This window comes from Rhinoderma darwinii, chromosome 7 (genome assembly GCF_050947455.1).
Source record: "Rhinoderma darwinii isolate aRhiDar2 chromosome 7, aRhiDar2.hap1, whole genome shotgun sequence".
NCBI classification, from domain to species: domain Eukaryota; kingdom Metazoa; phylum Chordata; class Amphibia; order Anura; family Rhinodermatidae; genus Rhinoderma; species Rhinoderma darwinii.
In genome coordinates this window covers 12011233-12026587 of record NC_134693.1, presented here as the reverse complement: position 1 = coordinate 12026587, position 15355 = coordinate 12011233, and the positions used below count along the sequence as shown (strand labels likewise).

The following is a 15355-nucleotide window of genomic DNA, read 5'->3' as shown; positions in this document are numbered from 1 at the left end:
GTGCCCCCCTCTCCCATCTACGCGTGGTGCCCCCCTCTCCCATCTACGCGTGGTGCCCCCCTCTCCCATCTACGCGTGGTGCCCCCCTCTCCCATCTACGCGTGGTGCCCCCCTCTCCCATCTACGCGTGGTGCCCCCCTCTCCCATCTACGCGTGGTGCCCCCCTCTCCCATCTACGCGTGGTGCCCCTTACCCCCATCTACACCCGGTGCCCCCCTCTCCCATCTACGCCCGGTGCCCCTTACCCCCATCTACACCCGGTGCCCCCCTCTCCCATCTACGCGTGGTGCCCCTTACCCCCATCTACACCCGGTGCCCCCCTCTCCCCATCTACACCCGGTGCCCCCTCTCCCATCTACGCCCGGTGCGCCCCTCTCCCATCTACGCCCGGTGCGCCCCTCTCCCATCTACGCCCGGTGCGCCCCTCTCCCATCTACGCCCGGTGCGCCCCTCTCCCATCTACGCCCGGTGCGCCCCTCTCCCATCTACGCCCGGTGCCCCCCTCTCCCATCTACGCCCGGTGCACCCCTCTCCCCATCTACGCCCGGTGCACCCCTCTCCCCATCTACGCCCGGTGCACCCCTCTCCCCATCTACGCCCGGTGCCCCCCTCTCCCATCTACGCCCGGAGCCCCTTACCCCCATCTACACCCGGTGCCCCCCTCTCCCATCTACGCCCGGTGCGCCCCTCTCCCATCTACGCCCGGTGCCCCCCTCTCCCATCTACGCCCGGTGCACCCCTCTCCCCATCTACGCCCGGTGCCCCCCTCTCCCCATCTACGCCCGGTTCCCCCCTCTCCCCATCTACGCCCGGAGCCCCCCTCTCCCATCTACGCCCGGTGCCCCCCTCTCCCATCTACGCCCGGTGCCCCCCTCTCCCATCTACGCCCGGTGCCCCCCTCTCCCATCTACGCCCGGTGCCCCCCTCTCCCATCTACGCCCGGTGCCCCCCTCTCCCATCTACGCCCGATGCCCCTTACCCCCATCTACACCCGGTGCCCCCCTCTCCCATCTACGCTTGGTGCCCCCCTCTCCCATCTACGCTTGGTGCCCCCCTCTCCCATCTACACCCGGTGCCCCCCTCTCCCATCTACACCTGGTGCCCCCCTCTCCCATCTACAAACCGGTGCCCCCCTCTCCCATCTACACCCGGTGCCCCCGTTACCTGCATGGTGCGGACCCCCAGCTCCTCCGCCGCCAGTCTCCTCATGTGAGCGGCCAGCAGCTGCGCCTCGTCCAGGATGGAGACGTCGGGCTCCGGCCGGGCAGGTGTCCAGAGAGAGGCAGCCACAGTACAGAGGATAAGCAGGCAGCGAGCCGCGCTCCCCCCCGGCCCCATTCTCCGTGCTCCCCGGGGCTGCTCCAAACTTTTGTGCGCTCTCAGCCAAAAGTTCCCAGCGGCGACGGCCGGGAACCTGGAAGAGACATCGGCGCCTCGGAGGCTCCGGGAACCGTGCGGGGAAACAGGGAAGTCACAGGCGGTATCCCGGGCGCCGATCACGGACCAGATCTGCAGGAGTCCCGGAGAAAGTGTGAGCACAGGCGGAGGGAGGGGGCGGGGAAATCACGGCACGACACTGAGGAGGAGGAAGGACTGGAGCCGGGAGAAATGCTGCCCCCTGGCGGCAAACAAGGGGACTACAGCCGGGACTGTACATGGGCAGCGATAAAGAGGGGGACACAGGGCACAGTAATAATAAGGGGGTACAGGACATAGTGAGGAGGGGCAGCGATAAAGAGGGGGACACAGGGCACCGTAATAATAAGGGGGACATAGTGAGGAGGGGGCAGCGATAAAGAGGGGGACACAGGGCACAGTAATAATAAGGGGGTACAGGACATAGTGAGGAGGGGGCAGCGATAAAGAGGGGGACACAGGGCACCGTAATAATAAGGGGGACATAGTGAGGAGGGGGCAGCGATAAAGAGGGGGACACAGGGCACAGTAATAATAAGGGGGTACAGGACATAGTGAGGAGGGGGCAGCGATAAAGAGGGGGACACAGGGCACAGTAATAATAAGGGGGTACAGGATATAGTGAGGAGGGGGCAGCGATAAAGAGGGGGACACAGGGCACCGTAATAATAAGGGGGACATAGTGAGGAGGGGGCAGCGATAAAGAGGGGGACACAGGGCACAGTAATAATAAGGGGGTACAGGACATAGTGAGGAGGGGGCAGCGATAAAGAGGGGGACACAGGGCACAGTAATAATAAGGGGGTACAGGACATAGTGAGGAGGGGGCAGCGATAAAGAGGGGGACACAGAGCACAGTAATAATAAGGGGGTACAGGACATAGTGAGGAGGGGGCAGCGATAAAGAGGGGGACACAGAGCACAGTAATAATAAGGGGGTACAGGACATAGTGAGGAGGGGGCAGCGATAAAGAGGGGGACACAGGGCACAGTAATAATAAGGGGGTACAGGACATAGTGAGGAGGGGGCAGCGATAAAGAGGGGGACACAGGGCACCGTAATAATAAGGGGGTACAGGACATAGTGAGGAGGTGGCGGTGAGGAAGAGGGGTACACAGGACACAGTAATAATAAGGGGGTACAGGACATAGTGAGGAGGTGGCGGTGAGGAAGAGGGGTACACAGGACACAGTAATAGTAATGATAAGGGGTACAGGACAGTGAGGAGAGGAGGGGGCAGTGATAAATAGGGGTACACAGATCGCAGTGATCTCATGGTGGGGGTAAAGGGCAATGATATGAGGGTACAGGTGGCAGAGTGATAAGGAGCACATAGGAGGAATACGCAGGGGGCACATAGGAATACGGATATTCAGAAGAGGGTGCAGGGGCTTAACGCAAGGGAAAAGGGCAATGATGAAGGGCACTGATGGAAAGAAGGATACTGGGGTACAGTGATAGCAAGAGTGTCAGGGCAATAATACAGGGGGTAGTACATATGGCATAGAGGGGGATAGAAGGCGGCAGTGATAGCGAGTGAGGGGTAAGAGCTGCCCATTATTATGCCAATAACATACAATAATAAGTATAGTGCCCCCTATATGTCACCACAGCCCATACACGGTGCCACGCTGCCCTCTGCCTCGTGCCAGGGCTTTGCCTGCCTCCTTCCTTTCCTTGAATTATTTCTCAGCTCATGTATTTTTAAACCATTTTTCTTTCTTCTCGGATATTTGTAGTGGGATCACATTTTATGCTCATCGCCTCAGCAACCAGATCCTGAACTTCCAATCTTCCTCATCTCCGCAGAGATTTCACAGGACTCGCAGCCGGCGGACGGAAAACAAGAGGATTGTGGAAATATGTCAGGCGAACACGCTCTACAACTTTCTAATATACTTTATGTTTCAATTTCTCACCATTTTCAAGATCTCTGCTTGCTGTCAATGAATGAGAACAGGCTGAAAACCTGTACAGACCTAAAACTTCTCACAGCTGAGAGCTTGTTACAATTCTATCCAGTCTAGACAATCCTCTGTGAGCTAAACACATCAGCAGCACAAATCTCTCTGCTGTCCTGATGGTTTGCTACAATGTATCAGTGCAGGTAAAACGTATCGAAATGGAAGTCTCCTGGTAAAAAGACGCACGTTCAGCCTGCGAAGACCATAGATGTTTAGGGAAAGGTTAGAGAGGAGTTAGCAGCTTTACCATGTATATAAACAGCATTAGACCGGTTTCCCATGAGTCGGATACACAGCGTAAAAATCACACGGCGTGTCCGACCTGGAACCTGTAGTACTTTCCATCCGAAAAATCATTGTGGTGCGATTTTTCGAGCGGAATTTCCGCTGTGGAAGAAAGCGCCCATAGGTACCCCCTCCGTCTTCTCTGCGCGTAGACTGTTCTCCTATAACGACATTGCAGACCATGTGACTCTGCCGCCTGTGATTGGTTGCAGCGGTTACATGGGATGAAACATCATCCTAGGACTGCAGGAAGAAGGAGGGCGTTCTGGGTAAGTATGATATATATTTTTTCCGGAGTTGCGATTTTTGCAGTGTAATCGCAGCGCAACTCTTGGCTTTCTGTTGTGGATTTTGAATCTCCATTGAATTCGCTGGGCAAATCCCGCAACAGAAAATCAACAAAAACGCAGCATAAATTGACAATTCTGCACCGCAATTCAATTTATTATAGATTTTCCAAATCTCATTAACTTTGCTGCTACTGTAAATGCTGCGGAATTACCGCACACAATTCCGCAGCGTTTACAGATATGTAGGGATGGTCGATTTTTTAGGATGTTGTGTCAGAGATTTTCAGTGATGGAAGGGGTATGGTGTGTGTATCGTTTTGGAAGTCCAAACCTGAGAACTTCATGATGTGATTACCTGAAATACCCCTTTTGGGTGGAATCCCACCCAAAAATTTTCCATAGTTTTTGCATGGTTTTTAAGGTCCCTTAAAGTGTTAGTCCGGGACAATAATATTGATGGCCTATTCTTAGGACAGGCCATCAATGTCAGATCATTGGGGGTCCAACTGCAGACACCCCCAACAATCAGCTGACCGCAGCACCGTGCATTTGGTAGTGGCTGTGCCTGCTATTGAAAGGGATTGAGTTGTAGTACCTGGCACAGCCACTAATAAATGCATGGTGCTGTGCTTAGGACGCAGAACTCGCTGAAGTCAAGGAGTCGGACCCCCACCAATCTGATATTGATGGCCTATCAATTGATATGAATGGACCCTGTGTAATACTTAATTCCCCCTGTGGTGGCGCTGCAGGGAACATGAACACTTACTTCCAGGTTTACCCACAGATTATCAGCTCATCCCTTGGGGTCCCAGTTGGGGGACACTTTGTGATCTGCTTATTGTCTCTTCTGAGGGTCCTATTGCACAGCCTGATATGGGAGAGGAAAACGAGACCCGCTCAACAAGACAACTATTTGATCGGCGCTCATTTGCTTCTTTCACAAGAAGTGCTATGTATGGGGTTGGGGATGGGCGCTCATTACTCCAATCGCTCATCCCCATACATTTCCATCATGTCGGCAGCACCTCGTTGTTTACACAGGAAGATGCGCTGCCGACAAAGATAATATTTTTGCTGCATAAACGACACGATCGGCCGATGAACGAGCATTTTCCCGATCATTGGCCCGTGTAAACAAGCCTTAACTTGTAGGAATTGTCCAAAGTGGAGAGCCCCTTTAAGGGTGAGCATATTAGTAAGGAGACTTCGAGAGCAGAATTTTCTGGCGGTTTTCATCCATTATTTGACTCCAGGCTCAGACATGTCCGGGTACAATATATTGGAAGTTTATGCAGCTGAAAAGTGTTTGAACTTTCTCAAGCACTGAATATGAGGTCAGATACATAATCATTCCTGGCAAGTCAAGTTTAATCTTAGAACAACGATCGTTGCGGCCAAAGTCTTCCAGATAAAACTCCTGTGAGCATGAAGAAGCTCCGCAGCTGTTATTTAGGGAGCTGATAGTATCAAGATATCTGACATTAATACGTACAAGTTACATGGAGAAATCCCCAAGCCACTGGGTTTCCATATTCCACAGTCCACCATTTTTTTGTCCCCCCCCCCTTTCCCCTCTCTAGTCTTAGCTCTTTTTGGTTCCAGTTTTCTCTGTATCTTATAGATATAAAATTACCGGGGGGTGGGATGGACTGACCATTGAGGCAATTGGACATGGCCTGAGAGTTTACATCATTAGGAAGGCCCACTGCTCTCCAACTAGAAACTGCATCATATATCTTTATGGGGGGGTTAAGTTTTTCTATATAAAGCTCCAAATTCCCTGGATCCTGTCATAATAATAAGATCACTGCCTGGGACCGCCACTAGGGGGAGCTCCCTGAATAATTTTTCATTGAGTAATCGGAACACATATAGTAGGTGGTTAGGGGTCCAGGGGGGCCCTCTGGCTGTTTTACCACATCCTATCTCTACTATGGTGAAGATTTTTTTATCATTTGTAATCTACAGATAAGTATTACTACACACCTATTGTGTATAACCCTGTTTATCTAGGCTCCTGCAGTACAGTAGACCCGTTATTCTAACTTATCACTGATTGTAAAGTCACAATGGACTCTTTACAGCAGCTGTAAAGCAATATGGCCCTGATTTACCAATTATGACGGTGGCGACATCTTCTGGCCAGTATCAGTACTACAGTTTTGAATCTTTAACGCATAATCAGGAAAAATGATCAAAGAAAATTAAAATAGTGACTCAATATATGTGTGGCAGGTACCTGGTAAGATTGTGCTTATGCACAGCCATTAATCTAAACAAGCGGAACTGCAGTGTAAAGCATGAGGAAGAAAAACAGCCTCTGGTGAGACAGGAGGTGGATTTCAGACACTGTATTTAGGCGGTAGTTACAGATCATAGCTGATCATAGCAGCCAACACTAAAGTTAGTAAATCGCAGGTAAAGATCACCAAAGGTAGTGACCTATATAACCAGCCACCTGAGGGAGCGGTAATGAACCCCATATATAAATGTAAACATTCCAGCAGGACTATACATGACGTAGGTGTTGCAGAAGATAAAGTCATATAGACGGCAGGTTATCCGTCTGATGAAACCTCTGTGTACGGGAGACAAGTTAATGTCTAGTTCATAGGGAGCGTCTGATGAGTGAGAGGCAAGTAGCTGGAGGCCAAAATCCTCACAACACATGATCTGTGGCTCCAACTCAGAGATACATGCCAGTCCCGTCATGAATTCCGGGCAAAGCTGTGACAGACGCTGCACTTGGCAAGATTATATTTTGTATATCTATCTATCTATCTATCTATCTATCTATCTATCTATCTATCTATCTATCTATCTAATATCTATCTATCTCATATCTATCTATCTATCTATCTATCTATCTATCTATCTATCTATCTATCTATCTATCTATCTATCTATCTATCTATCTATCTATCTATCTATCTATCTAATATCTATCTATCTATCTATTCTATTCTATCTAATCTATCTATCTATCCAGATATACACAAAATCCAGCAGCGTTTGGGTGCAAGCTCTGAGGGACAGTCCAGAGTCCCAGATACACAGAAGTCAAAAAATGAGCAGCAACTCCAAAGATATTGGTGCAAAAAGTGGGTACTTTATTGCTTGTGCAACGTTTCTGCTCCGTCCACTAGCTTGAGAAAGGCTCCAGTGGATGGAGCAGAAACGTTGCACGGGCAATAAAGTACCCACTTTTTGCACCAATATCTTTTGAGTTGCTGCTAATTTTTTTACTTCTGTCTATCTATCTCATATCTTTTATCTATCTATCTATCTATCTATCTATCTATCTATCTATCTATCTATCTATCTATCTATCATCTATTCTATATAATTACAGCTCCAGAACCAAGCTCTGGCATATACGGCTCCAGAACCAAGTTAAATATATATATATATATACAGCACCAGAACAAAGCTCAGTACATATATACAACACCAGAACCAAGCTCAGTGCATATATACAGCCCCAGAACCAAGCTCAATACATATATACATCACCAGAACCAAGCTCAGTACATATATACAGCTCCAGAACCAAGCTCATACATATAAACAGTACCAGTACAAGGCTCAGTACATATATACAACACCAGTACCAAGCTCAGTACATAAATACAACACCAGAACAAAGCTCAGTACATATATACAACACCAGAACAAAGCACAGTACATATATACAACACCAGAACAAAGCTCAGTACATAAATACAACAGCAGAACAAAACTCAGTACATATATACAGCACCAGAACAAAGCTCAGTACATATATACAGCATCAGAACAAAACTCAGTACATATATAAATCCTCAGAACCAAGCTCAATACATATATATGTATATACAGTACCAGAACCAAGCTCAATACATATATACATCATCAGAACAAAGCTCATACATATATATTCAGTACCAGAACAAAGTTCAATACATATATACATCCTCAGCACCAAGCTCATACATATATACAGTACCAGAACCAAGCTCAGTACATATATACAGCACAAGAACAAAGCTCAATATATAAATATAGAACCAGAACCAAGCTGAGTACATATATACAGCACCAGAACAAAGCTCAGTACAAATATACAGACCCAGAACAAAACTCAGTACATATATACAGCACCAGAACAAAGATCACTACATATATACAAAACCAGCACAAATACAGCTCAAGTTAGTGCAACCCCTGTCCTATAAGTTTGTACAGCGTAAAACTACAGCTCCCAGCATGACCAGAACAATGGTAAGGATATGCTGGGAGTTGCTGTTCCACCAAAAAAAAATATCATACCACCCATCATCTCGCTGCATACAGTGACTACAGTACTGATTAGAGGCAGAATAAACATTTACATTAAGTGACTCACAGGTGACATCTTCTCTTCTCAGACTCTAGTTGTTTTTTTTCTCTTTTCTTCTCCATCCGGTCCAGACCTCTATGATGACCTCTATGATGACTCAATTTCAGCTGATTGCCGCTCAGATGTCTTGAGCTTTTCACTTTTCAACATTTCTGCACCTATAAACGAAGGTAAAATTCGGATTATACCACACACTACGCCCCTAAATATAATCGTGCCATACACGGCACCTCTAATTATAATAGCACCATACACTGTCCCTGATTATAACAGCACCATACACTTTGTCCCCCACTCACACACAGTGGCCCCTGTAGATAATTCCCTCCATTGAGCCCCCTGCAGATAGTGCCCCACCCATAGAGCCCCCCTCATAGAGCCCCCTGTAGACAGTTCCCCACATAGAGCCCCCTATAGACATTGCCCTACATAAAGCTCCCCGTAGACCGTGCCCCACATATATAGTGTCCCCTATAGAGCCTCCTGTAGATACTGTCCCTCATAGAGCCCCATGTAGATAGTGCCCCCCATAAAGCCCCTGTAGATAGTACCCTACATAGATCCCTCTGTAGATAGTGCCCTCATAGATCCCTTTGTAGATAGTCGCCCCTTGTAGTTAGTGGCCCACATATAGCACCCCTGTAGATAGTGTCCCACATATAGCCCCCCCCCCCGTATATATATTGTGCCCGAAATATAGCTCTCCCCCTGTAGATAATGGCACTCACACAAATAAGAGAAAAAAAACAACTTTACATACTCACCTGATCCCGTTCCCACGCCGTCCTCTTGCAATGCAGGCCTGCTCTCTTCTGAGCAGGTCTGCTGGGGCTGAACGACGCAAGCGGCATGATGACGTCTGCCTATGGAAAATCCAACATGTGCGAACTAAGCCTAACTGCCCCCCCTGCATTATATAGCAGGGTGTGTCTATCTGTCCACAAACTTGATGACTGTTTCCATTCCATATCCAGCTCTGAATTATAACACAAGCTGTAGGATAAGTATGATATAAGTGATGTAATGTATTAGATCATAACGTGTGGTCCATTGTGACGACACATTGTGCTGCCATCGCTGCGTGGACATTTTATCCCCAGTGACGTGTCGTCCCTATAGGTCAACACTCAGCTTTCCCAAACTTCTGTCGGGCATATCCGACTAGTTAGGTTAAAATTTTTTACCCAATCCACTCGTATTGCTGTATAACGAGCCACGTGTGCCATTCAGGAGCTTGGGAAAAGCTGGGTTACAACAAGAAAATTGGCAGTACAGGACAAATAAAGAAAACCAAGTTGGTAGAACGTGTTTTCCTCCTGACTGAGAGAAGAAAGCAGCAGCCGCTCAGGATTCATTTAATGGCCGGCAGATATGACATCTTTGTAGATTAAGCACACACCCAGGAGCTGCGATGTATTCAGCTGGGGAGATATCTGTGATAGACAGAAAACAATGAAACGAACCAGGAGGCAAGAGAAGCGGGGGACATCTCACAGCACATGACAGCCTAACGTGACAGCTCTAATGGCGGCATCTAACGACCAAAATAATTAATGAATGCAGCCCAGGTATTAAATTTACATCCGACACGGTCTGCCGGGACTCGCTGTTCAGCCGGCAATGAAAGTTTGTTGAGTTGCCGCCACTTTCATCATCGCTGGAAAAATAATGTTGATTTGAATTGTCAGTATTATGGTGACATTTTGTGTGGAATAAACCTGAAGCCTTCCCAATTATAATAAATGCACAAAGCAAAGAACACAGGAAAGCTAGACAATAAGGAAATTATATACAAATTGGTAAAGCTGTACATATATAATTATATACAGAACATACCCAGGTTATACCACCATGCTCCATATCACTATATACAAGAAGATGTATAACTTATTTATTTATTTATTTTATTTATTTATTTAAGTTACTTATATAGCGCCAACATATTACGCAGCGCTGTACAGAGGTCCACTTTTTTTTTACTGTCCCCATTGGGGCTCACAATCTAAATTCCCTATGGGTATGTTTTTGGGGTGTGGGAGGAAACCGGAGTACCCGGAGGAAACCCACGCAAACACGGGGAGAACATACAAACTCCATGCAGATGTTGTCCTTGGTTGGATTTGAACCCAGGACCCCAGCGCTGCAAGGCAATAGTGCTTATACCAGCTGTACATATATAATTATATACAGAAGATACCCAGGTTATACCAGCATGCTCCATATCACTATATACAAGAAGATGTATAACTTATACCAACTGTACATATATAATTATATACAGAAGATACCAAGGTTATACCAGCATGCTCCATATCACTATATACAAGAAGATGTATAACTTATACCAGCTGTACATATATAATTATATACAGAAGATACCCAGGTTATACCAGCATGCTCCATATCACTATATACAAGAAGATGTATAACTTATACCAGCTGTACATATATCATTATATACAGTGGCGGATTATCATATGGGCGTTTCGGGCGGCCGCCCGGGGCCCGAGGCTCCCAGGGGGCCCATGGCAGCCCGAACCGCACATCATCTGCTAAATCTATTCAGCGCGCTAGCGCTGCTAAGTGCCGAAGATGAGGAGGAGCAGGGAATTGGCCGGGAAAGGGGTAGGACACGCCTCCCTGACAAGTGCGGGCCGCCGCCATTGAGTAACAGAACAGCGACGGACGGCTGTTCTGTTACTCCAAAGCAGCAGGAGGGAGAAGAGCCGGGCGGGCGGTCACCGGCGCTGAGGTCAGTATAGGCTTATCCTCCTGCCCAACTGGTTCCCGACCGCTGGCTGTATTTTTACGGCCAGCGGTCAGGGACGGGTCCTTAAAACCCGAGCCATAGACTTTCTACGGCTCGGGTTTTAACTTGCTGCCCGCGCGATCGGGCAGCTGAATGTCGGGTCTCCGGCTGTCAGTGACTGCCGGGGACCCTGAGGAGAAGATAGGAGCAGCTTTCGCTGCTTCTGTCTTCTCTGATCTCTTTTACACAGCGCTCAATGAACGCTGTGTATAGGAATAGAGACAGCAGCAGCGGCGCTGTCTCTATTCCTCCCGGTGATCATGTGACTGGTCACATGATCGCCGGGTGCCGTTAGTGGCAGACTGTTGCTGGGTCTTACTAGACCCAGCACAGCCCTATTAGTGACAATCGTCACTATGAGAGGGCTGATTTCCCCTGTAACTGGGGCTGCTGTGCAGCTCCAGTTACAGTGGAAAAGATGGTGTAAAACAAAGAAAAAAAATATATAAAGTTCCCCAAAGGTCTTTTTTGACCTTTGGGAGACAGACCATAGTAATAAAAAATAATAAAGTAAAGTGCAAAAAAAAATGTAATAATAAATACACATAAAATACCCACCCCAATAAAAACGTCGCCCTCCCCCCCCCCCCGCCAATCATTGTTGTAACGCTAGCGCTGACCCAATTACCCTAATATAGACATGTAATATATTAAAATTTACGGTAGACAATGACGATTACAAATAAAAGGTCTATTTTAGGGTAAAACTATGTTATTACCAAAAAAAAAAATAGCTGAAACGTAAAAAAGCTTATTTTTTTACTATTATTTTCAAACTTTATGAATAAAAATTCTAAAATAGCAAAAAAGGTGTGTATAAAAACGCTAAAAAAACGAAACCTGCATTATCTACGGAAAAAACGTCGCAAAAATCACGTCGGTTTTATTTTTTTTTAATAAAAATGTGTGTTTGGGGCAACTTTGTAATTACGTTTTATTAAAAAATATTTTAACTTTTTGAGATACAGCTGCTTTGTATCCTGTATCCGTCAGGTCAGCAGGACTGACGGGATCAGTGAAACGGGCCCTGCGCTAAATTATAATCTTAAATGTGATAGATTTGAGGTGGATCCTGCGTGTCACTGATCCTGTCAGTCCTGCTGACCTGACGGATACAGGATACAAAGCAGCCGTATCTCAAAAAGTAAAAATATTTTTTCATAAATCACACTGATACACACACATACACTATATATATATATATATATATATATATATATATATATATATATATATATATATATAATTATAATATAAAGTTTTTAAATGTGTACATAACCTTGTGGCACTATATACAAGGGGGAGCGCTGTGAGGCACTATATACAAGGGGGAGCGCTGTGAGGCACTATATACAAGAGTGAGCGCTGTGAGGTACTATATACAAGGAGGAGCGCTGGGAGGCACTATATACAAGTGGGAGCGCTGGGAGGCACTATATACAAGGGGGAGCGCTGTGAGGCACTATATACAAGGGGGAGCGCTGTGAGGCACTATATACAAGGGGGAGCGCTGTGTGGCACTATATACAAGGGGGAGAGCTGTGTGGCACTATATACAAGGGGGGCTGTGTAGTGCTATCCACAGTGGTATGTGTGTGGCGCTCTTTATAGGGGGGGGCTTTTTGGTGCTATTTACAAGAGGGGGAGGGCTGTGTGGCGCTCTCTACAGGGGGGCTGTACGGCACTATCTATAGGGGGCTGTGTGTAACGCTCTCTACGAGGGGGATGTGTGATATATAGAGGGGGCTGTGTATGGCGATATCTATGGGGGTGTGTAATATCTACAGGGGCTGTGTGTGGCACTATGTACAGGGGGCTGTGTGTATGTGGTGTTTTACAGTGTGTGGTATTATTATATTCAGGCACGCAGTGTTTGGTGCTATTATATTTAGGGGCACAGTATGTGGCACCATGATAACTTTATTTTCGTTTATAGGTGTGGAAATGTTGGAAAAGTGAGGAGACGTCTGAGTGGCAAATTCTGCAGAAATGAGTCATGGCCGGGAGAAGTCGTCATGAGCGCTGGACCGGATGGAGAAGAAAAGAGGAAAAAAACTACTAGAATCTGAGACGTCGTCACCTGTGAGTCACTAGATTTAAAGAGAATCTGTCACCTTTCCTGACATGTTTATTATAGGAATCCTTGTATTTAACAAAAAGTCTTTCTGCAGTCCAGGACTGATAGACAATTCCCCTTGTCAGGAGGTTGTGTCCCTGCACAGTGTGATACTCTCAGTATGTAGGGACACCGCGCTGTGACAAGGGAAATCGTAACACTGTTAATGCTTGCCCAAAAAGGTAGTGTTAAAAATAGTTACGGCGCGGCAGGGCGGCGGTGAGGAAGGGGGGCCCAAGTTTGGGTAACAGCCCAGGGCCCATGGTCTACTTAATCCGCCACTGATTATATACAGAAGATACCCAGGTTATACCAGCATGCTCCATATCACAATATACAAGAAGATTTATAACTTATACCAGCTGTACATATATAATTATATACAGAAGATACCCAGGTTATACCAGCATGCTCCATATCACTGTATACAAGAAGATGTATAACTTATACCAGCTGTACATATATAATTATATACAGAATATACCCAGGTTATACCAGCATGCTCCATATCACTATATACAGGAAGATGTATAACTTATACCAGCTGTACATATATCATTATATACAGAAGATACCCAGGTTATACCAGCATGCTCCATATCACAATATACAAGAAGATTTATAACTTATACCAGCTGTACATATATAATTATATACAGAATATACCCAGGTTATACCAGCATGCTCCATATCACTATATACAAAAAGATGTATAATTATACCAGCTGTACACATATAATTATATACAGAAGATACCCAGGTTATACCAGCATGCTCCATATCACTATATACAAGAAGATGTATAACTTATACCAGCTGTACATATAGATTTATATACAGAAGATACCCAGGTTATACCAACATGCTCCATATCACTATATACAAGAAGATGTATAACTTATACCAGCTGTACATATATAATTATATACAGAAGATACCCAGGTTATACCAGCATGCTCCATATCACTATATACAGGAAGATATATAACTTATACCAGCTGTACATATATCATTATATACAGAAGATACCCAGGTTATACCAGCATGCTCCATATCACTATATACAAGAAGATGTATAACTTATACCAGCTGTACATATATAATTATATACAGAAGATACCCAGGTTATACCAGCATGCTCCATATCACTATATACAAGAAGGTGTATAACTTATACCAGCTGTACATATATAATTATATACAGAAGATACCAAGGTTATACCAGCATGCTCCATATCACTATATACAAGAAGATGTATAACTTATACCAGCTGTACATATATAATTATATACAGAAGATACCCAGGTTATACCAGCATGCTCCATATCACTATATACAAGAAGATGTATAACTTATACCAGCTGTACATATATCATTATATACAGAAGATACCCAGGTTATACCAGCATGCTCCATATCACAATATACAAGAAGATTTATAACTTATACCAGCTGTACATATATAATTATATACAGAAGATACCCAGGTTATACCAGCATGCTCCATATCACTGTATACAAGAAGATGTATAACTTATACCAGCTGTACATATATAATTATATACAGAATATACCCAGGTTATACCAGCATGCTCCATATCACTATATACAGGAAGATGTATAACTTATACCAGCTGTACATATATCATTATATACAGAAGATACCCAGGTTATACCAGCATGCTCCATATCACAATATACAAGAAGATTTATAACTTATACCAGCTGTACATATATAATTATATACAGAATATACCCAGGTTATACCAGCATGCTCCATATCACTATATACAAAAAGATGTATAATTATACCAGCTGTACACATATAATTATATACAGAAGATACCCAGGTTATACCAGCATGCTCCATATCACTATATACAAGAAGATGTATAACTTATACCAGCTGTACATATAGATTTATATACAGAAGATACCCAGGTTATACCAACATGCTCCATATCACTATATACAAGAAGATGTATAACTTATACCAGCTGTACATATATAATTATATACAGAAGATACCCAGGTTATACCAGCATGCTCCATATCACTATATACAGGAAGATATATAACTTATACCAGCTGT

At 45.4% G+C, this 15355-nt stretch overlaps 1 protein-coding gene across 1 annotated transcript in view; it reads right to left on the bottom strand.

The window, feature by feature from the left end:
- The window catches only part of CACHD1 (cache domain containing 1), a 125931-nt gene extending 124403 nt beyond the window's left edge, over positions 1-1528 (bottom strand). Inside the window, exon 1 of the mRNA XM_075832761.1 lies at positions 1165-1528. Within this exon, the coding sequence (XP_075688876.1) occupies positions 1165-1338 (174 nt within the window). The 5' untranslated portion in view covers positions 1339-1528. The remainder of the gene's footprint in view (positions 1-1164) is intronic.
- Between the last annotated feature and the right edge of the window lie 13827 nt (positions 1529-15355).